At 32.6% G+C, this 19086-nt stretch overlaps 3 protein-coding genes across 3 annotated transcripts; 2 read left to right on the top strand and 1 right to left on the bottom strand.

The window, feature by feature from the left end:
* Positions 1–2192: 2192 nt before the first annotated feature.
* Positions 2193–6347, bottom strand: LOC123883205. Its single transcript, XM_045931946.1, has 5 exons — positions 5925–6347; positions 4559–4719; positions 4181–4211; positions 3730–3841; positions 2193–2633 (listed from the first exon to the last, which is right to left on the bottom strand). Exons 1-5 carry the CDS (start codon positions 6237–6239, stop codon positions 2509–2511), a joined length of 744 nt encoding a protein of 247 aa, XP_045787902.1. The 5' UTR covers positions 6240–6347; the 3' UTR covers positions 2193–2508.
* Positions 6348–14598: 8251 nt separating this feature from the next.
* Positions 14599–15658, top strand: LOC123883204. The gene has a single exon (XM_045931945.1). It carries the CDS (start codon positions 14747–14749, stop codon positions 15656–15658), a length of 912 nt encoding a protein of 303 aa, XP_045787901.1. The 5' UTR covers positions 14599–14746.
* A 670-nt stretch (positions 15659–16328) lies between these two features.
* Positions 16329–17314, top strand: LOC123883203. The gene is made up of 3 exons (XM_045931944.1): positions 16329–16388; positions 16507–16689; positions 16889–17314. Exons 2-3 carry the CDS (start codon positions 16508–16510, stop codon positions 17139–17141), a joined length of 435 nt encoding a protein of 144 aa, XP_045787900.1. The 5' UTR covers positions 16329–16388; position 16507; the 3' UTR covers positions 17142–17314.
* The last annotated feature ends 1772 nt before the right edge of the window (positions 17315–19086 follow it).

The raw sequence follows: 19086 nt of genomic DNA, 5'->3' as shown, positions 1-19086 counted from the left end.
TTAACCCTAGAAGGAGGGGGAGACGACACATGCCCTCTAGCCCCTTAACCTCGACTGAAGAGCAACTGTTCTGGTACATCCAAAAGTCTCACATCGCTTGAAAATCGAGGTTAAAAGTAATTTATATACAACACTCACACGCCTTAATTCACCGAGGTGCCTTTTACAAAGAACAAAAACGTGAAAGATCACACACAGTTCAAAACAAATAAAACTTCGAAACGTGGTGTGGTGCAATTGTGGGTGGGACGAAACACATGTACTTTTGGAGATAGTTGGTTGAATTTTTTCATTAAATATCAAGTAGTATATGAAATTAAAAAAAAAAATCTTAATTATCTTTTGTCAAAAAATTTCTTTCTTAATTATCATGAAATTAGTTTTTCTTCTTGGTACGTACGATAACAGTAACAAGACGAGGCTGTATTATTGAGTACTTCTACTCATTGATGACTTTTGTTTTTCAGCAGTACTAATACTAAACAATAAACAATAATATAATACTAGTACTCTGGTTGAGTCAAGTGATTACTTTTGTTGTTTTTGTTGAGAAGAGAGAGGAGGGGTCATCAGGGTCAGTAATCTGTGTAATGTAGCAGTTCACTTTGGCCTAATATGTCGCTGAGACGAAGAAACAAAAACGTGTATACCAATGCAAAAATGAGAAAAGTGCCAAAGTTTGTTGCTTCTTTCTTGGGGAACCCTAAACTCGATGCCCATATTTGCCAATTTGCTCGTGAGATGAGTTTAACTTTATTTACATCACAAGTCACACGCGTAACCATAGACTTCTTCATAGTGCTTTGTGCCAATTCAACGAAACTCACTCACCCATGTGACTCTGTCTACATCTCTCTCTGTTCTTTGCTCTGCCTTCACGTACGTAGTAGTAACTCAACTCTGTGTACCTCTCACCTAAACAATATTCCCCAACGACCATCAATCTATCCAATTTTTTGAGGTAAAAAGCTGGACTAGCTCTACAAAAGTAGTACTACTGTATTTTAATTTTTTAACTCCCTTATCTTATGCTAGGGTTCCGTGTCACGGACATATTTAAATTCGCAAAACTAAACTTTTTTTTTCTTGAACACACATGGTGTCTGTTGAGTTGTCAATGTGTTTTTGTTCTTGCAAACACCGTTTAATATTTGACACCGTAATAATAGTGAATATGTCAAGTGATAGATGACCTAATGGCACTAGCCCTAACAATTAGTGCAAAAAATACCTCATAGTGGGCGTAGAACACTTAGCTCTTCGCCCTCAAAGTGGCCCTCGTGTGCTATTATTCGGGACCTATCCCCTTAGGCGTCACTTAGTCTATTCTTATCTATTATGGTTGGTGGAGCCAGCCACGTGGATCAACATCTTGAGGGTGTTGGGCCTTCCGCCTTGCCCGTCACAGCTTTGGGTCTTGTTGCCCAATCCAGTTTCCATTAGTAATTTTTATTAACAGGAATAAATGTCTTATTTTTCTCTAAGTAGCTTACCTTTTATTTTTGGCAAGTAGTAGCTTTACTTTGAAAAGGCTACATTTCCTATTATTATTATTGTGGGTCGCTATGACTATGAGGTCAACAATGTATTTAAGGATGCAGAATTTCACACTTTTTCGGTTGTAAGCTAGCCTTAGAAAGGAGAAGCTAGCCATGTTTTTTTAATGATAAAAGCTCCATATGTTTTCAAACTCTAAACTTGTGTATAATGATATACTACTACTAACAAAAAAGGAATGAAGGTATTGGCTTCTAGTCTTATAGCTAGACATACACAAAAGTACAAAACATAAAAGAATAACTAAGAAGAGAGTGACTGACAACCCCAGCCAGAATGTGGCTTAATTGACTTGTAAGTTACATTAGTACTTAGTCCAAAGATTTTCTTACATTTTTATTAAGTTTCCAATATACGTATATAAGTACTAGGGGGAGGTGGAATTTTTAGTCACTATACTACTTGACCAAAATAAACAAATAAATAAAAACGCTATTTCATTTTATATAATTTTTCAATATCACCAAAAAAATAAGCTTCATATCAAATGGAGCATTAGTCTTCATGTTCATGGTTTTCCAAGTGAAGGATGTTTGTCTAAACCAGAAAAAGTAAATAACAAATTCAACTGACTTTAAAAAAACATGCTGTATTCATGAGCATGTGCTTATATTTCTATTGGTTAGCCCAACATAAAGGAAGCAAAAAAGATATCTACATTCTACACATTAAATGAGTTTATTAGTTACAATATCTTATAAGTATCATGTTACTTCCAATTTTATTTACATTCTCACAAGTCACAATAATCTACCATTTGGGGAGAGCAAAGGTCGGTGCTATAAAACATTATCGAATTTCTGTTACAAAACAATTTCACCATCCTTACTGAAAGAGAACTAAACCATTTAGAAACTGCTGTCATATTGAAGCAAAATAGTATCGAGTTGAACATAAATGTTAAGTGAGAATGGAAATTATTTCACCTCTTTGCGAAATAGCAGGCCCATTTCATTTATTCTCCTCTTGATGATACCTTTCGGTTCGGCTAAAATATCGATCCGTATTTAGTGGTTGGTTCCAGCCTTCCGAATCATGAGAGTCAGCCGCAGATACTCCATGCATAGGAGCAAATGCTGCCATTAAATAAATGAAGATTGATGAAAAATGAACCCTTTTTATATAGAAAAAGGACAAAATATTGTTAGAATTGAACCCATCAAAACAAAATTGTAAATGATAACAAGAGATAGTTCATCGTTTACTTATAGAAGTTCTTGAACCACAGTCATTTCTTGCAACATAAAATAAGTGATACGAAAAAGAAAAAAAAAACTCTTCATTGATTACAAACAGCCTCTAATAAATTTTTAAGACAATGTGTTTGGATTGGTGGTATAAGGTGGACTGCAATAGAATAAGTTAAGTGTTTTTTTAAGGAATAGAATAGGTTAGTTAGGTTTAAAAAGTATAGGTTATCTAGTTCCATATCATTCCATCCATTCTACTCTATACCGCCAATCCAAAAATACCATTAGTTTTCTAGGTAGGATTTGCGTGATTAAAAGGCTCAATATGTTTTAACATTGATAGCATGCAATAACATGACAAAAAACTGCAATAGCTATTGTAGTAGACTTAAATTGCTCCTTCAGTACATAGTCGAAGAAAATGACCAGATTACTTTCAGAAAAACAAATTCATGGCAAATTTCTTTTGGCCTCCAAAGTGAGATTGAAAATTTGAATAGTAGGTAAGACAGATTTCAACATATTTACAAAGACTATTATCAAATTGTCAAGCTTCTCTCAACACTACAGGTAGACTAAACACAAATCAACCATTAACCAAAGGCCTTAAGGTATCTACATTCCGATTAAAAGAAGCCAATAGGTTTGAGATATTTCTAATATATTCATTCAACTAGGCTAACTTGATTTGCAGTTCATTTACCAGAATTTATGCTTGTATTGAATTCAACACACTATAGTATACTCAGCTCACCAACTAGTTAGGTAGTCTGCATGTCTAACATAAAAAACCCAGGAAAAAAAATGTATCAGCTCAGCACCGTCATGAGACCAACAACAGTACCACTGTTTTAGCAATGATGTACGTTCGCCATTTTAAAAAATTCAATAAAAATGTCCATTTAAAAAGATTGAATGCAGGGATTATAAAATTTGTGATGCTGTATGAGAATGAGCATAAAAAGCTAGAATCTTAACTAACCTTTCTCCCTCATTCTTCTCTCTCTGTCATACTCAAATTTATCACGAATGAGGTTAACTTTCTCCCAAGTATCAAATTTATCAGATTTCCTGTCTCTAACAAAATTCAGGTCCTGCATTACAAAAGAATCATCAGAGAGATGATACAAAACAGAAAAATATAGTAAAGAAGATTTACGATCTTAAAGGATTAAAACTATAAAACTAACTAATACAATCAGATCCAAAATGGACCCAGATGTCAACTAGTAACAATAATAAAATACACTGAATATCATTCCTTTCTCATCCATCGCCTCTCAAAGATGATACAGCTTCTTAAATTAAAAATCCAACAGTAAGCATAATTTCGTATTACAATTTATTCTGCACAACCCACTTATCAAACAATAATATCCTTAGCAAACTGCTGTACTAGTCATTATCAAGTTATTCCAATTATTCAGCTGTACCTTGTTATACTCCATTGGGGGTCTTCTATTCCTGAAATGCCATAAAATACCAAGATTAGACACCATATCAATGACCCCCATCACTTAATGACTGAAGAAATTTAAACCATTAATCTGATTGACCAAGAAAAACAATGTAATGCTGTTAAATCAAAAGGTATATGTGCAAAAATTTCGAACAGAAAATTCAGCACCAAGGGAGTATATAGAATTATAGATAACAAAAAAGGCTCCTCAAAATATTCAAAGACTAATTGCGACTCAGTCAATTGCATCAGTAGTCAAGCTCGTGCACGTGAGATTAACAGCCATTATAATCTTCCAAGAAGAAAGCAATTATGAACTAAGCAGGAAAGGAGAAAAATGATGGAGGCAAACCTGTAAGGTGAAAAATCTTCATCATCATCTTCAGCAGACTCATAGTTCGCATGATCCCGAGCAAGCTTATTAGAGTAGCCTTCATCCCAATAAAGTCTCTCCCAATTTTCTCGAAGTTCATTGTATAGTTCCATATATCTTTTACACCAAGGGTCGTGTTCCTTTCAATAAAATATGCACATCTTAGGACAATAATAAAGATTCAAATTTAACACGTGTAAAAAAAAAACTAAATACTAATTGACAACATCTTTTCTCCAACACAGACAAGTCAATATGCCATAAGTATGAACAGGCCCATCACATTACGAAAGAAAATTATCACGTAATCATGAAAAGTTGAAACAAAGCAGACAAAGACAATGACACATTATCATATCAATCTGTGTCTTTACCCTATAATTCCTTGATCTAGTTATTAAGATAATCTGAAACCAACAGCAAATAAATAAATATAAACCAAAGCAAAAATACTTAAGTCAGCACACTCGAACAAAAGGGGAAGAAATACAGAATAGATTAAACAATACTACTCAAAAAGCACAAACAAAGTAATATACCAAATTAGTCCTTAAAAAGATACACTATCTTCAGTTCACACTTCATACTACTATAGATCATTACAATCATGCTAAATTAAATAAGGCCGTATTTGAATAAACAACTTAATTAAGCTTTTATCATATAAGTGCTTACGTATACACATGTTTTATAACATAAGTTAAAATAAAGTCAAACTGTTTTCATAAGCTATCACAGAGAGCTTATGAAAATAAGCTGAAAACAAGTTATGAGTTATGATCATGCCATAAGTTACTTTCATAAGTTTGTTTAAAAAAAAAGTTACTTTCATAAGCTCTTCCAAGAAATCTCACAAGTGCTTATGTCAATAAATAAGCTCAAATAAGCCAATCCAAACAAGCCTAAGGGCCCGTTTGAATTAGTTTATTTTTGAGCTTATGCAAACAGCTTATACAATTTTTAGGTATTATTATAAGTTTGTCAAGGTAGTTTATGATAAAATAGCTTATAAAATTACAATTTTCACTAGTGTGAACTTATAAAATAGCATAAAACCTAATTTATATTGCATAAGCTGTTTACATAAGCTCAAAAATAAGCTAATCCAAACAGGCCCTAAGTTCTGAAATACATTACGACTATCAAGTTAAACCTAAATTTGTATTTCAGTTTCAACTAATTTGAGATACAAAATATACATTCAATCAAAAGCTATGTGTTTCAGTAACTAATTATATTCATTTTCTCAAATTCTCATGAATCAAATAACACAGAAAATGAAAATGAAAATTAATTAACACATTAAAACAAATGAAAAATCGAAGATTAGAGAATAGGGACTAACAGATTCCTTAAGAACAAGGCGAGTTCTGCGCATGAACTGTTCTCTCAGCTGTTTACGGCGTTTGTTAGGAATATTCTCTCGGGGAATGATGAACCTCTCACGTGGAGGCACGTGATCGCCTATTTCGTGCATTTCGCCGTCAACGATCCACCATTCTGATCTTTCCTCCGCTTTTTTGAGCGGAAGAGGCGGAGATTTGTGGCGGCGTCTGGATTGGGAGCCGGCGTCGGGACGAGGGGAGCGGAGGTTGTGGGAGGTGCGAGAAAGGAAGGGTGTGAGTGTGAGAGAGTGAATGCGTTTGGTGAGAGAGAGCATGGAATTAGATTGGAAATGGAATTGGATCAGTGTTTCAACAAAAAAAAAAATGTTGATGATGAGGTTTAGGGTTTAAGAAGAAAACAAATGTCGTCACACTGTAGCTACAAGCACATTATTCAAGTGGCCGGGTTTGTACCCCGGATTTCGAGTAAACTGTTAAATATTTTCTGAAATTTCAAAATTCGTTAAATATTTCCGAAATTTGGAAATAAGTAAATACCTTGAAATTATAACACGTCAATCAAATTATCCTCTGACATGGTCTCTGACCGGTAGTGTCAGGGGCAATTTGATTGATTTTTTATAATTTCAAAGGATATTTACCTATTTCCAAATTTCATGAGGATATTTGACGAATTTATAATTTCAGTGGGTATTTGATAATTTACTCTCCGGATTCCATAATTCTCCACATTTAAATGTGTGAGACTTTAGTCATAGGCTACTTAACAAACAAAAAGAAAACAAATGTTTTCGACAAGTTTCAATTTCAAAAGAAAAACATTATATTTGTAGAAGATAGGTTAGGAAATGGGTGAGGCAAACCTCTTTAAATTCGACTCGACTCTACGAGTTAATTTGGCTTGAGTTTAATATAAACTTTTTTCAGTTCGAGTTTGCCTCGTTTAAAGTTGACAAATTGTTTGGTGAGAGATTGAAGATGTTTGGTGAGAGAGAGCATGAATTTGATTGGATTAATGGTCTATGAAGCATAGAAATATTTTTTATTAGGCGTGTCGCAGTGCCAGATACTCATAGGACACTTGTACGATATGTTTTAGACTATTCAGAGATGTGTCCCAAAAAATAATTTTTTTTTCTTTTACTAGATTGGTGTCAGACACCTGTAAAACACTTGTACATCACGTGCAGGCAAGTGTCAAAATTTTTTTTTTTTTTTTTTTGTTTCTACTCACCTTATACATATATTTGATATATCTACAACGGTAAAGGATGTGCCAAAACAACAATGCTTTTTTTTCTAGACATAACAATATTGTTGATCAATGAAGGATTAAATATATTACATTTTAATTAAAATATTTTTAACTTTTTCAATAAGAGATGATAAATAAAAGTCAAATACTATCGTATTTTGTTCAATTGAACCGAAATCAAGGGTTCATCATTTGGCATCACATTTGCCAATCAAACCCAACAACAAATGCTATACCAAATTTTTAACGCAAAGTTACAAATGATAAAAATATGATGTTCTTCTTCCAAAATCCTCCTTTTAACAAGATTTGCTTTTGTCGGATGACGCCGAAGTAAAAGTTGCTACGAGAAAACTATAATTTTTACGGCGCATAGCTCTCCCAAAGGAAGCTCAAAACCTTCCTATTTGTTAGGTGTTATATTTTCAATTAGTTGATGTATGAATAGTTTACTTGTGCAACAAGTAAACTATTAAGTAGTTAGTTAGTTGTTGAAATCGGTTTCCCCTTTTTCAAGTCATTAGAAGTTAGCTTTGTAAAGTTTGTATAAATACATTGGTCAAGAGTGAAATCGTTTACTAGTGATGAAATAAATTTTTTGATTTCTTTATCATTTGCACATTCTCAATTCTTTTCTTTCTCTCATATTTTCTCAGTCCCAAATTATTTTTCAAAGAGCAATTATTCCAACAAAAATCAATGTGACAATGACAAAAACACAATGACACTTTTATTTTGTTTAAGTTCTAAAGTGTACTGTGTTACTTAAGTGTAGCATAGATTAAACTCCACTTGATTCAATTTACGGCTAAAGTGAGTGCACAATCAAATTTTTTTGGATCATGTTACTTTCTCTTAGAATTGGACTTGGGACGCGAATATAAATGGTAGATGATCCGATCAGAAATTGATAGTAAGCGGCTTAGCGGAACGTAAAGGAGGCCGGATATCATATTAGAATTGAGTATTGGATCTAACTCATCCTTACAAAACTGGCATGTAAGGTGAGTAGTGCCCTCACTTATAACACATATTCAGATCATCTTACAACCGATTTAAGACTTCTTTTTAACACGTTCATATTAGAAAATATCAAATAAAAAATTCAAAATGTACTTACAACAAATACAAAAAATAAAACAATAGTGCAAAGGAATCAGGATACTTTAATTAGGGAGTATGTGACCCATCACTAGCCTTCTCACATTTGCATTCATTCATAATTAAAGAGAAAATGAAAAGAGGACAAATACAACTTAAAAAATTTTAGGACAAAAAATCAAATAACTGTCTTATTATTTGACCATTACCCTCACCCAGGAAAGATATTCTCTAACTTTAGAGTGCCAAAGTCACATGACTTTCAACCATTTTTTACCATTAGATTAATCCAAGGCCAAGGCTTCAGTACAACAGAAATTAGCACCTATTAAATCAGTATTTTTTAGCAACTGGCTTAAAAGATAAAGGATATGAATTGGATAATAAGTCCAAATAGAAAGTTAATTCGTAGCCCGATTAACTTTTTTCCAAACTTAGCCAAACTTAATCTTTACAAGATGCAGATTAAATGGTTTAGAGATATAGAAAATTTCTATAAAAATATAGATGAACAACTGTCTAAAGAATATAGACAAATGGTTAAACTATTCCAGAAAAACCTCAAATTTATGGCAAGATGAGTGGAGATAGTGTAACACTTAGATTACAGAAAATTCTGGATAACTTTTCTGACCTTCAGAGTAGGGTAGAAAAACAAACATCCTATTTAGAAAGACAATTTAAAGAAGATAAACCCCATGACACATGGAGTTTTAGTAACGAAGGTTTCACCTGCTATGAAGAAGATGAAAGTCATAAATACCCTCACCTTTTTCATACAAGAAATCCACAACTCAACAACATAGCATGTATGATAACTTACATAATAAAAAACCTTTGTCAAGAGAAACTTGTTGAAGAAATTCAACCTGTTAAGCTAGAATGGTATCAAAGGGTAGATATGATTCTAGAAGAACAAAGAAAGAGTCAAGAAAGGATAGAATACCTTTTAGAACTTTTAGAAAAAAGATATTTAACTCAGGATGAGTTAACTCAAATTCTTAAGAGGGGGGAAGATAGGGGAAAAGCAATAGTTATCCCGGAACCAGAAATTCAAACCCAACCTAAAGAAAAAACTTCTGAATCCAAACAATTAAGTATTAGACCACCTTCTACTTACTTTTAATGGAAGATACAGAAGAAACCCTTAATAGGCAACTAGAAAACCTAGAAAGACTTATGGTCTCTTTAGATATAAGTGGAAAAAACCAGGAGATCCCTGATAACAAATCTGAAGATAACAATCAGATCATTTATGATTTTAGCTCAGAAGAAGCTAGTGAAAACGAAAATGAGAATCCTCATTTCGTAAAAATAGAAGAACATGGAGAAACTTCAGGTACCAAAAGACCTGCAGATTTTGAAAAGGAATTTACCAAACAAAAATTCCAAAAAGTACCTCATTACTATGAGCCTTCACAAAACCCTTTTCAAGGACAAGGTGTTTTGGACATAGATTGTAGTTTAGACACTGCAAAGGATCTTAGAGATTGGTACAATACAAATAATGTATTAATCCATCTGAATGAAGATCTAAGAAATTTAGGATCAGCTGATATTTTCAACTACCTACAATATAAAACTAGAGGAAATGCATTCAAATACATTTCAAATTTACCACCACAAGTTATAGGAACTATGCCTTTAATAGGATCCTTAGTTACAGACTGGGTATATAGTTTACTAGTCAAGGAATTCAAAGGATGGAAGGATACTGTCCAATCAAAAGCAGCATTTTCCGATCAAAATCTTTGGAAAATAACTAATTTAAAAATTTGCAATATGTGTTACATTGATAACTTTATTTGTGAATTTCAGAGTTATTATTATAACATAGACAATGAAACAAGACTATCAAGAGGATTGTTAGATCTCCTCTATGATAAACTTCCAGAAGGAGTGTCAACTCAAGTCAAACTATACTTTACCTCAATATCATCAGAAGGAAAGGTAGATAATACTCTAGGAGGAAGAATAACTGTTTTAAAACAGTGGCTCACAAATAAATGTAGCGAAAAGTTAGTAAAAAGAGAAGCTAAAATATCACTTTGCTGTGATAAGTTACAAAACAAAGTAGGAAACTATGGGTGTAACTCTAGAAATCCTAAAAAGAAATCTAGAAGAAATATAAGGTCTTATAAGAAAAAGAAGTTCAGAAAAATCCCTTTTAAGAAATTTAGAAAAGGAGATAAGAAATTCTTTAGGAAAAAACCACCTTATCCTAGAAGAAAAACATGTCCGCAAAATAAGAAATCATGCACATGTTGGTTATGTCATGAAGAAGGACACTATGCCAATGAGTGCCCTAAAAGAGATAACCCTAAGAAAAATGTCTTACAAGCCATATACGCAATAGGATATGAACCTATAGAATCAGATGTAGAATCTGATGAGGAAATTTATGAATACTGCACAGAAACAGATTCAGAGATAGACTTAGATGTCGAAGAAAGTACTTGGTAAAGGAAATCCAAGTGCAACATTTATAAAAATAGTGCTAGAAAATAAAAACCTTTTAGCCTATATAGATACAGGTGCAACCCTTTGTTTTGGAAGAAAATCGATCTCTAGGAACTGGGATAGATTAGAAAAGCCAAAAGAAATAGTTGTTGCAGACAAGTCAAAACATCAAATATGGTTTAGCCTTAAGGATGTATCTATAGAAATTGAAGGATATAAGTTTTTTATCCCTACAATTTATTTACATGATTCAGGTCTTGATCTAATCATTGGAAACAATTTTCTAAAATTATATGAACCCTTTATTCAAAGGAGTAATACAATTTCTCTTCGATGGAAAAATCTTGGAAATCCAGACGAAAAGAAAATGATTACTACAAAAATAATTACTAGAAATGAAATTTTAAAAATGATTTCTGGCAATTTGAAAAAACTTAGTTCTATTTGGGAAGAATATAAATTCTTTTCAACTTTAGAAGAAAGACTCGATGAAGTTTGTTCTGATGATCCATTAGATAATCAGAAAAATACTAATCATGAATTAATAATAATTCGACTTAAAAACCCGAATGAAGAAGTCAACGTTTCTAATAGAATTCCATATACTATTAAGGATGTTGAAGAATTCAAAACTGAGTGTAAAGATTTACTTGAAAAAGGATTAATAAGACCTTCTTCAAGCCCACATTCAGCTCCAGCTTTTTATGTCGAGAATCATAACGAGATAAAAAGAGGGAAAAGAAGAATGGTAATTAACTATAAGAAACTCAATCTTGCAACCATTGGAGATTCTTATGGATTACCTAGAAAAGATTTTATTTTTGAAAAAATTAAAGGTTGTAACTATTTTTCATCCCTTGATGCAAAATCAGGATACTATCAGCTAAGACTTTCTGATGAAACAAAACCTTTAACGGCATTTTCATGTCCGCCACAAAAACATTTTGAATGGAATGTTTTACCCTTTGGGTTAAAACAAGCACCTTCAATATATCAAAGATTTATGGATAATTCTTTACAAGGATTAGACCATATATGTCTTGCATATATTGACGATATACTTATTTTTACAAAAGGAACAAAAGAACAACATATCAAGGCTGTTGAAATAGTTCTTTTAAGAATTAAAGAAAAAGGAATTGTTATTTCAAAAAAGAAATCACAACTTTGTAAAACTGAAATTGAGTATCTCGGAGTAATCATAAAAGATAATGGAGAACTCAATTTAGCGCCACATACCCAGGAAAAGATTTCCGCTTTCCCTGATGTATTAGTGGATAGAAAACAAATTCAAAGATTCTTAGGATGTTTGAATTATATTGCCAATGAAGGATTTTTTAAAGACTTGGCAAAAGAAAGAAAAATTTTACAAAAGAAAATTTCTGAAAAAATTCCTTGGTCATGGACAGATGAAGATACTAAGATTGTGAAAACAATTAAGAGTAAAATTCAAGTCCTACCAAAGCTTTACAATCCTACAAATAATGACTTTCTAGTTGTCGAAATTGATGCATCCAAGGATACATGGGCAGGATGTATGAGAGCTTTCCCTAACGGAAAAGCAACACTAAAACTTAATGAGTTTGGTGAAAATCTGAGCGTAACCTCAGATATACAATCTGATCTAATTTCGAAAGAAAGAAAGACAGATAAAAAACAAAATTTGGTAGATTACTCTGCTAAATTTAATATAAAAGAAAAAGAGTTATTACTCTGTAAATACATATCGGGAACTTTTTCTGATACAGAAACAAGATATCCGATAGCTGAGTTAGAAACACTTGCATGTGTTCGAGTATTAGAAAAATGGAGAGTAGAACTTCTACCCTCTAGGTTTCTTTTGCGAACAGATTCAAAATATCTAACAGGATTCTGGAGATATAATATAAAAGCAGATTATAAAAGCGGACGATTAATTCGTTGGCAGATGAAATTACAACAATTTCAACCATACATTCAGTATATAAAATCTGAAAACAACAGTTTTGCAGATACTCTTACACGGGAATGGAGCAAGCAATAAAGATCTTGCAACATAATCTGAAACAAAAAGACGAGCAGATTGAAGCTACTCAACAGCGTCTTACAAAACTCTCTTCTGAGAGGGGGGAGATAATTACAACATTACAAAATTTGCAACAATATACAGCAAATACAAACATCAGTGAACCAACTGAAGAAAAAAGCAGCAGCAACACCAAAGAAAATTGGGACTTGCTTGGACAAGATTCTGGAAAATACAACTACTATGTAAAGTATTCAGCTCCAGAAAGCTCGAAGATTCCAATTGAAGCAATAGCACCAAGTGATTGGAAAAAGGAACAAGAATCTTCAGAAATATCTTCAGACAGCAAGAAATCATGGGCTGATGAAGTAGAAGAAGAAGATGAAGCAAGAAAAAATGGTTTGTCAACAACTATCCAAACAAACGATCCCGTAGACAATGAAAAAGGAAAGTTCGAAGCTTATGTCATTTTCGATGGTCCAATGAAAGGGATCTACAGAAAATGGGCAATAGCAAAACAGCACATCATCGGAAAAAATGTACGCCACAAAGGCTACAAAACCATTAAAGAAGCAGAACAAGCTCTTTACGGTCCTTACAAGGAAATTACAGCAGCAAAAGATATCCAAAGATCTTCAACAATGGAGTCAAAAAAGAAGCTGTCAATTGATAAAATCCGCCAGCTAGAACATCAAAAAACATTCCACTTAGCAGACCCAACCTTCACAGAGTTTAGTCTTAGATGGAAATGGATAAATAACTATATAGAAGAATTCTCTACAGACTGCTTCTACCCAACAAACAAATATGGATGTTCAAAAACGGTTCTACTTCCAGGAATAGACAATCAGCTTTGTCTATCATTCTTTCAAAATGGATTGATCAGCACAATCTATCTCGAAGAAAAAGAACAAAGAAGTTTTGGAGAACTCAAATACTTTCCAGAAGAACTTCAAAACCTAGTACAAAAATTCAACAATCTCTTTGCCAAAGGAAAAGAAATATTCCTTCAAATTGATTCAACATATCCATGGTACGATGAAATTACTCTGGATTTAACTATAAAACCACAATATCTCATCAAAATAGGGATATCGAACAAGACATATCCAACTATGTCGAAAGAAAAAAATGAATGGCACCCAGCCAGTTACATTGCACAGATGAAACACTTCAGACAAAAGGTTACCAGGTTAACCCAGCAAACAAACTACAGGGTTGTTTACGACGATCCATCAACAGTCGTTTACAGCGATTCCAGAAAGCCAGCCAAGGAGAAAGATTTACAGGCTGTTAAAAATCTTGAAGAAAGAGTTGACCAGCTAAAGGAAGACTACACAAAATTACCCATGGTAATTAAAGAAGAACTGTGTAGAAATTTTACACAAAGTTACAAAGGACACGTGTGTGAAATCTGTCCGCCAAAATCGTCGGCACAAAACAACAAAGAAATACTCAGTGGAAAACAACACGTCACAATGTAGTGGCAGACAAATGTGGGTCGGATAAAACTGCCTTATCACTAAGGCATCTACTTTATGTAAATTATTGTTTGTCCGTTTTCCTTAGTGCGTTTTTCTTTTGCTTTAATAGCTGTCACGGATAGGGACATATGAACTACTTGTGAGTCCTACTCCGCTATAAATAAGAGCCTTGATGCTCGTTTGTAATCAGAATGAAATTAAGTTTGAATGAAGTTTTTCATTTCTCCTAAAATCTTAGAATTTTAGTGTTGATAGTTGAGGTAATACTCTGGAGCTATCAGAACGTTGAGGTAATACTCTGGAGCGTTCACAAATAAAAATTCGAAAGAATCATAGACGGTCGTAGTGGACTGATAACAAAGACGAAGGTCATCAATTCAAAATCAAATTCAAGAATATCAAATCAGGTATAAACATGTTTATGTTAAATTTATTTAACATCTTTCAATACTATGGAATATCAAAGTTCTGTTTAAATAATGTTCAAATACATGTTAAAATATTTCAAGGATCAATATGACTGAAGTATCATATTTCGAAGAAACATCTAGCTATCACACAGATGTTATCTGTGATAATAAAATAGAAAGTGCAGAATTATCTTTAACTGCAGAAGAAAATTTCAAGAGAAAATATAGCATGTTCAAAAATATTTTCTCAAGAAAAAATATTCTGAAATTTGGAATAATGACAGGAGAAGAAGCAATTCCCATTGATTCTACTCATGGAAATATAGTTATATCTACTATAGATACAACTCAACTTAAAGAAAGAATTAAAACTTTTTCAGAAAATGAAAGATCTAAAATCGGTTATATTCATATATCGACCATTCAAATTTTAATTAAAAGTACTTTTATGAAAGGTATTAATTCACCTCTAGAAATAGCTTTAAAAGACTCTAGAATTCTAGACACAGATCAAGCAACAATTGCAAAAGGAAATTGCAATCTAAAATATGGTAAAATCAAATTTGATATAAATTTACAAATTGGTTTATCCCTAAAAGATAAGGATCTTGATAGATCTATAGTTTTTCATTATAAAATGAAAAACAAAAATTTTATGAAAAAAGGTAATCACCCCTTTACCATTTACTATAGAATTAACTATGCTTTGAGTAATTCACATCACAGTATAGAATTCAAAGGAAAAGACACAATTCATATTGACGAATTGTTTGCACCTATAGTGACTCTAAAGTCACCTATATTCAAAAGCCTAGCAAGGAATAGTTGTTCTTTGATAGAAGCTGACAGAGATCTGTTTGAGGAAACAGAAGACAAATCGTTATTTAGAAGCAAAAGCCTTAGAATAACACCACCTAAAAGAGATTTTTATATCTCAGAACAAAAAGAGCTAAGTAAGCTACATAGTTCAATAGAAGGACTATCCTTACAAGTCCAAAATTTAGATAGAAAAATCTAAGAGATGCCTGGAGCAACTTGGGCATACCTTTTAGAATTAGAGTTAGAAGAATACCAAAAAACTCTAAAAATGATTCTAGAAAGAGACCCCACACATATCTACGGATTCTATGATGTGGTTAAGTATAATATAGAGCGCCTTGAAGGCACTATAGAATGGGCATCACAAACCCAAACATATGATGAAGACGACGTTAGAAGTTTTCAAAAATGTCTCCAAAGAGACTTAAATCTCTCAAGGATTCAAAAGACCCTCGAAAGATTACCTTCCGCAAATACAGCTACCTCTGAGGAAAACTCTGGTATCAGAGCATAACATCCATCCAAGGTTTAAAAAAAAAAAAAAAAGAAAAAAAAAAGAAAATCTTTTAAAAACTGTTTTGTCAAGAACCGATTTAAAAAGAACAACAAAGGATGACATGGTATTTGAAAAAGACACGTGGCTAAACGAGATGTATTTGATTTATCAAGTGAACAACATTTGCTGAAAGTTACTTAACTTTCCCGCAAAGTTAGAGAAAAGCAATCCCCCTCACCCATGATACAACAACATTGTTGCCCTGTATCTATGCGCCATGTGTCCTTGCACAAAAGTTTTTGTCTTTGTCTTTGTCCTAGTACTTTATATTTATACAGTGTGTGTGAGCTAAGTCACACATTCACAAGAAGAGAAGGAATTGAAAGAAAAAATTCAAAGCAACATTCAACAATTCTTCATCTTTGTGTGTGTGGTAATAATATATATATATATTTCTAAACTAAACTCATGATATAATTTATTTGTGTTTTTGTGTATTGAATATATTTATACTAGTACTTAACTTATTTATTTAATCTACTTTTTGATAGAATGGATAATCCAATTTTGATGCTCAAGAGGGGTCTATTGGTGGAACCTTCAAAGATTAATGATGCTGTTGCATTCTATAAGCATGTGTTCATTGCTGATGAGGTTCCACCACCTACCTTTGCAGCTGCAGAACTAAAGATTTATGACTTCCACTACTTGATCATGCCCCTCCCATCTCACATGTCAGTTTTTTTTTTATTTTTTTTATTTAAGTGTGTATCATGTTTATTTTCTCTATTTAGTTTATTTATTGAGATTGGCTTGAGAATTAATATTAGGTAAACACATATAATAATTTTCTTTTTACAATAATAATTGCTTATATTTAGAGATAGATGTCTTAGTTCTTTAAGTGGTTATTAAAAGTTGGTTTACTTTTAGGTCCATAAATGATGATGAAGGAGACATCAGAATGATTGCAATAATTCAGTTTGGGAACAATGCGGCCGGGGTACAAAGGGCAATACGCGCCGGCGCAGTTCTAGAACACGTTGAAGGAAACATCGCTGCCATGTACCCCGGCATTCCTATGTGGAAGATCCGAGATCCATTCGGTTATAGTTGGTACATTGGTAAGAGCACCGCCGGACCAAGTACCTTCAACCTTCCTACCCCAACCCATGGTAGCTTGTAGTAGTACGTAGTAGTAGTAATGAAGGGTTGGTTGGTCGATCCATGCTTAGTTTGTAATAATGTTTAATATTTTGCTACATTCATTTTTAGCTCTAATTAGGTGTTAATTGCTACATTTATCCTTGTAATTTTATCCTTTAACTTTGACAAAAATGATGTGATGTATGACTATGCTTTAAAATTGTTCTTTTATCATTATTTTCTTTGGTACATTTATCCTTTTTTTTTTTTGACAAAACATTTATCCTTTTAGAATTGGTCTTTTGTGAACCATTTAAACAAATATGATGCATTTTTCTAACCTTGACTAATTGTGTTTCAACAAATTCAAATTTATTTATCTTGATATAATAGCTTATGTTGTAATAACTTTGGATTGTATATATATATAAGGTGCACCATCTTAAATGTTGTGAAGTGGTTTTCTATACTTCGCGCGATATAGTGTAAGTATGTTTGATTCTGCGCCTTTAGAATTGAAACTAAACATACACCGAATTGAACACAAACCAAACTAAAGTTGATGAAGATTAATTGAAGTGCCTATTGAAATGCAAAATGAAAATGTAAGATAATGTATATAACTATAAGTTGAAATTGAAGTTCATATTTGAAATGGAACTAAGCCATTTTGATTGGAAGATACTGTCTTAGATCCGCTTATTGTGCTGCATTTTTTAACTTTGACCATATATATATAGTGATGATGGGTGCAGAGGAAAATATAAATCTTGAGAATGAGATTCTTAGCTAGAAAAGGAAACTATGGAGATGTGTATGGGGGAGGTGTAATTAACACGTTAGTGTATGAGAAAGGAAAGTCTAAAACTCACTTTCTTTTGCTATGATTGTAGGAAGAGATATGGAAAAGGAAAGTAAAAGTACTTTCATTTGTCTTTTTTGAATTTTGATTTGTTACATGTGGATTGTGAAGTGAACAGAATTGTTGTATTTTGTTGATGATGGGACTTGGTATTTTTAAAAGTGGATTTTTTTTTCCGCGCTTTTGTCCTTCTTGCGCTTCCTTGCATTCCCATTTTTATTTATTTCGCTGTTAAATAGCGGACGTTGTAAAATTGTAAAATTTGATAAGAATAAAAAAAGTTCTCTACCTACCATGCAAACTGTGTTCTCAACTTAACATGCAAACACTCTATATACATGAAATTTTAGGACTTCACACCATTTTTTGTTTTTTTTAAGAAATTAAATTAGCTCACCTAAATTGGCATTAAAGTACACCCTTCTTTACTTAAGTAACAAACGAACAATGTTCTCTACTTATCATGGGAACACCATTTATACATGAAATTTTAAGGCTTTTACACGTAGGTATTGAATTATAGAACTATTGAAACTTGTTTTTTCTGAGACAATTTTATATTCTTAAGTTATTTACGCTTTTTAAATTTTGATGTTCCTCAAGATTCTCGAGCTGATACAATTTCATACATTGCAGCTAGACAATTATACAAGATTTTGTTAGCTTTTGCAATGCAGTTGCTTACAACAATGTAAAATTTCCCTATTTTTTCGAAAGCATATATTATTCCTCATGCTAACACTATAGTGATGTGTCACTTAGTAATAAGATCAACAGAATCCATTATAAGGTTTGAAAATGTTTATTTTTTATTTTTTAAACCGGACATCATCTGTGCGTAACTGCAGATGAGATTAATCCCCCGAATTTTGTGGGACTCAAATGAGCGGCAAATTCTCCCTAAAAATTTTAATGTTGCTGCATGCCTAAGTCAGAGATCGAACCCTAAACCTTGGTTAAGCTAGTTGAAAAAAATTAAATAAAAAATAGTAGCAGAAAGTGGAGGATGTAATACTAATATTTCTGCTACTATTGTTTGATTGAAACTTCAATGATGTGGTATTGCTTGATGTTGAAATTTTAAAAGCTAAAATCAATTTGAACTTGGAAAGAATTTCACAAA

Source organism: Trifolium pratense, linkage group LG5 (assembly GCF_020283565.1).
Source record: "Trifolium pratense cultivar HEN17-A07 linkage group LG5, ARS_RC_1.1, whole genome shotgun sequence".
Lineage (NCBI taxonomy): Eukaryota > Viridiplantae > Streptophyta > Magnoliopsida > Fabales > Fabaceae > Trifolium > Trifolium pratense.
The sequence above is the reverse complement of the archived record's forward strand: the minus strand, read 5'-3'. Positions and strand labels throughout refer to the sequence as shown.

What these genes read in the sequence shown, in the direction of transcription:
- LOC123883203 (XM_045931944.1), top strand. Translation starts at nt 16,508, where the DNA reads ATGGATAATCCAATTTTGATGCTCAAGAGGGGTCTATTGGTGGAACCT. An exon ending in ATGCCCCTCCCATCTCACAT is followed by an intron (nt 16,690 to 16,888) that starts GTCAGTTTTTTT and finishes GTTTACTTTTAG; the next exon opens with GTCCATAAATGATGATGAAG.
- LOC123883204 (XM_045931945.1), top strand. Translation starts at nt 14,747, where the DNA reads ATGACTGAAGTATCATATTTCGAAGAAACATCTAGCTATCACACAGAT.
- LOC123883205 (XM_045931946.1), bottom strand. Translation starts at nt 6,239, where the DNA reads ATGCTCTCTCTCACCAAACGCATTCACTCTCTCACACTCACACCCTTC. An exon ending in GAAGATTTTTCACCTTACAG is followed by an intron (nt 4,212 to 4,558) that starts GTTTGCCTCCAT and finishes ATGGCATTTCAG; the next exon opens with GAATAGAAGACCCCCAATGG. An exon ending in CCCCAATGGAGTATAACAAG is followed by an intron (nt 3,842 to 4,180) that starts GTACAGCTGAAT and finishes TTTGTAATGCAG; the next exon opens with GACCTGAATTTTGTTAGAGA.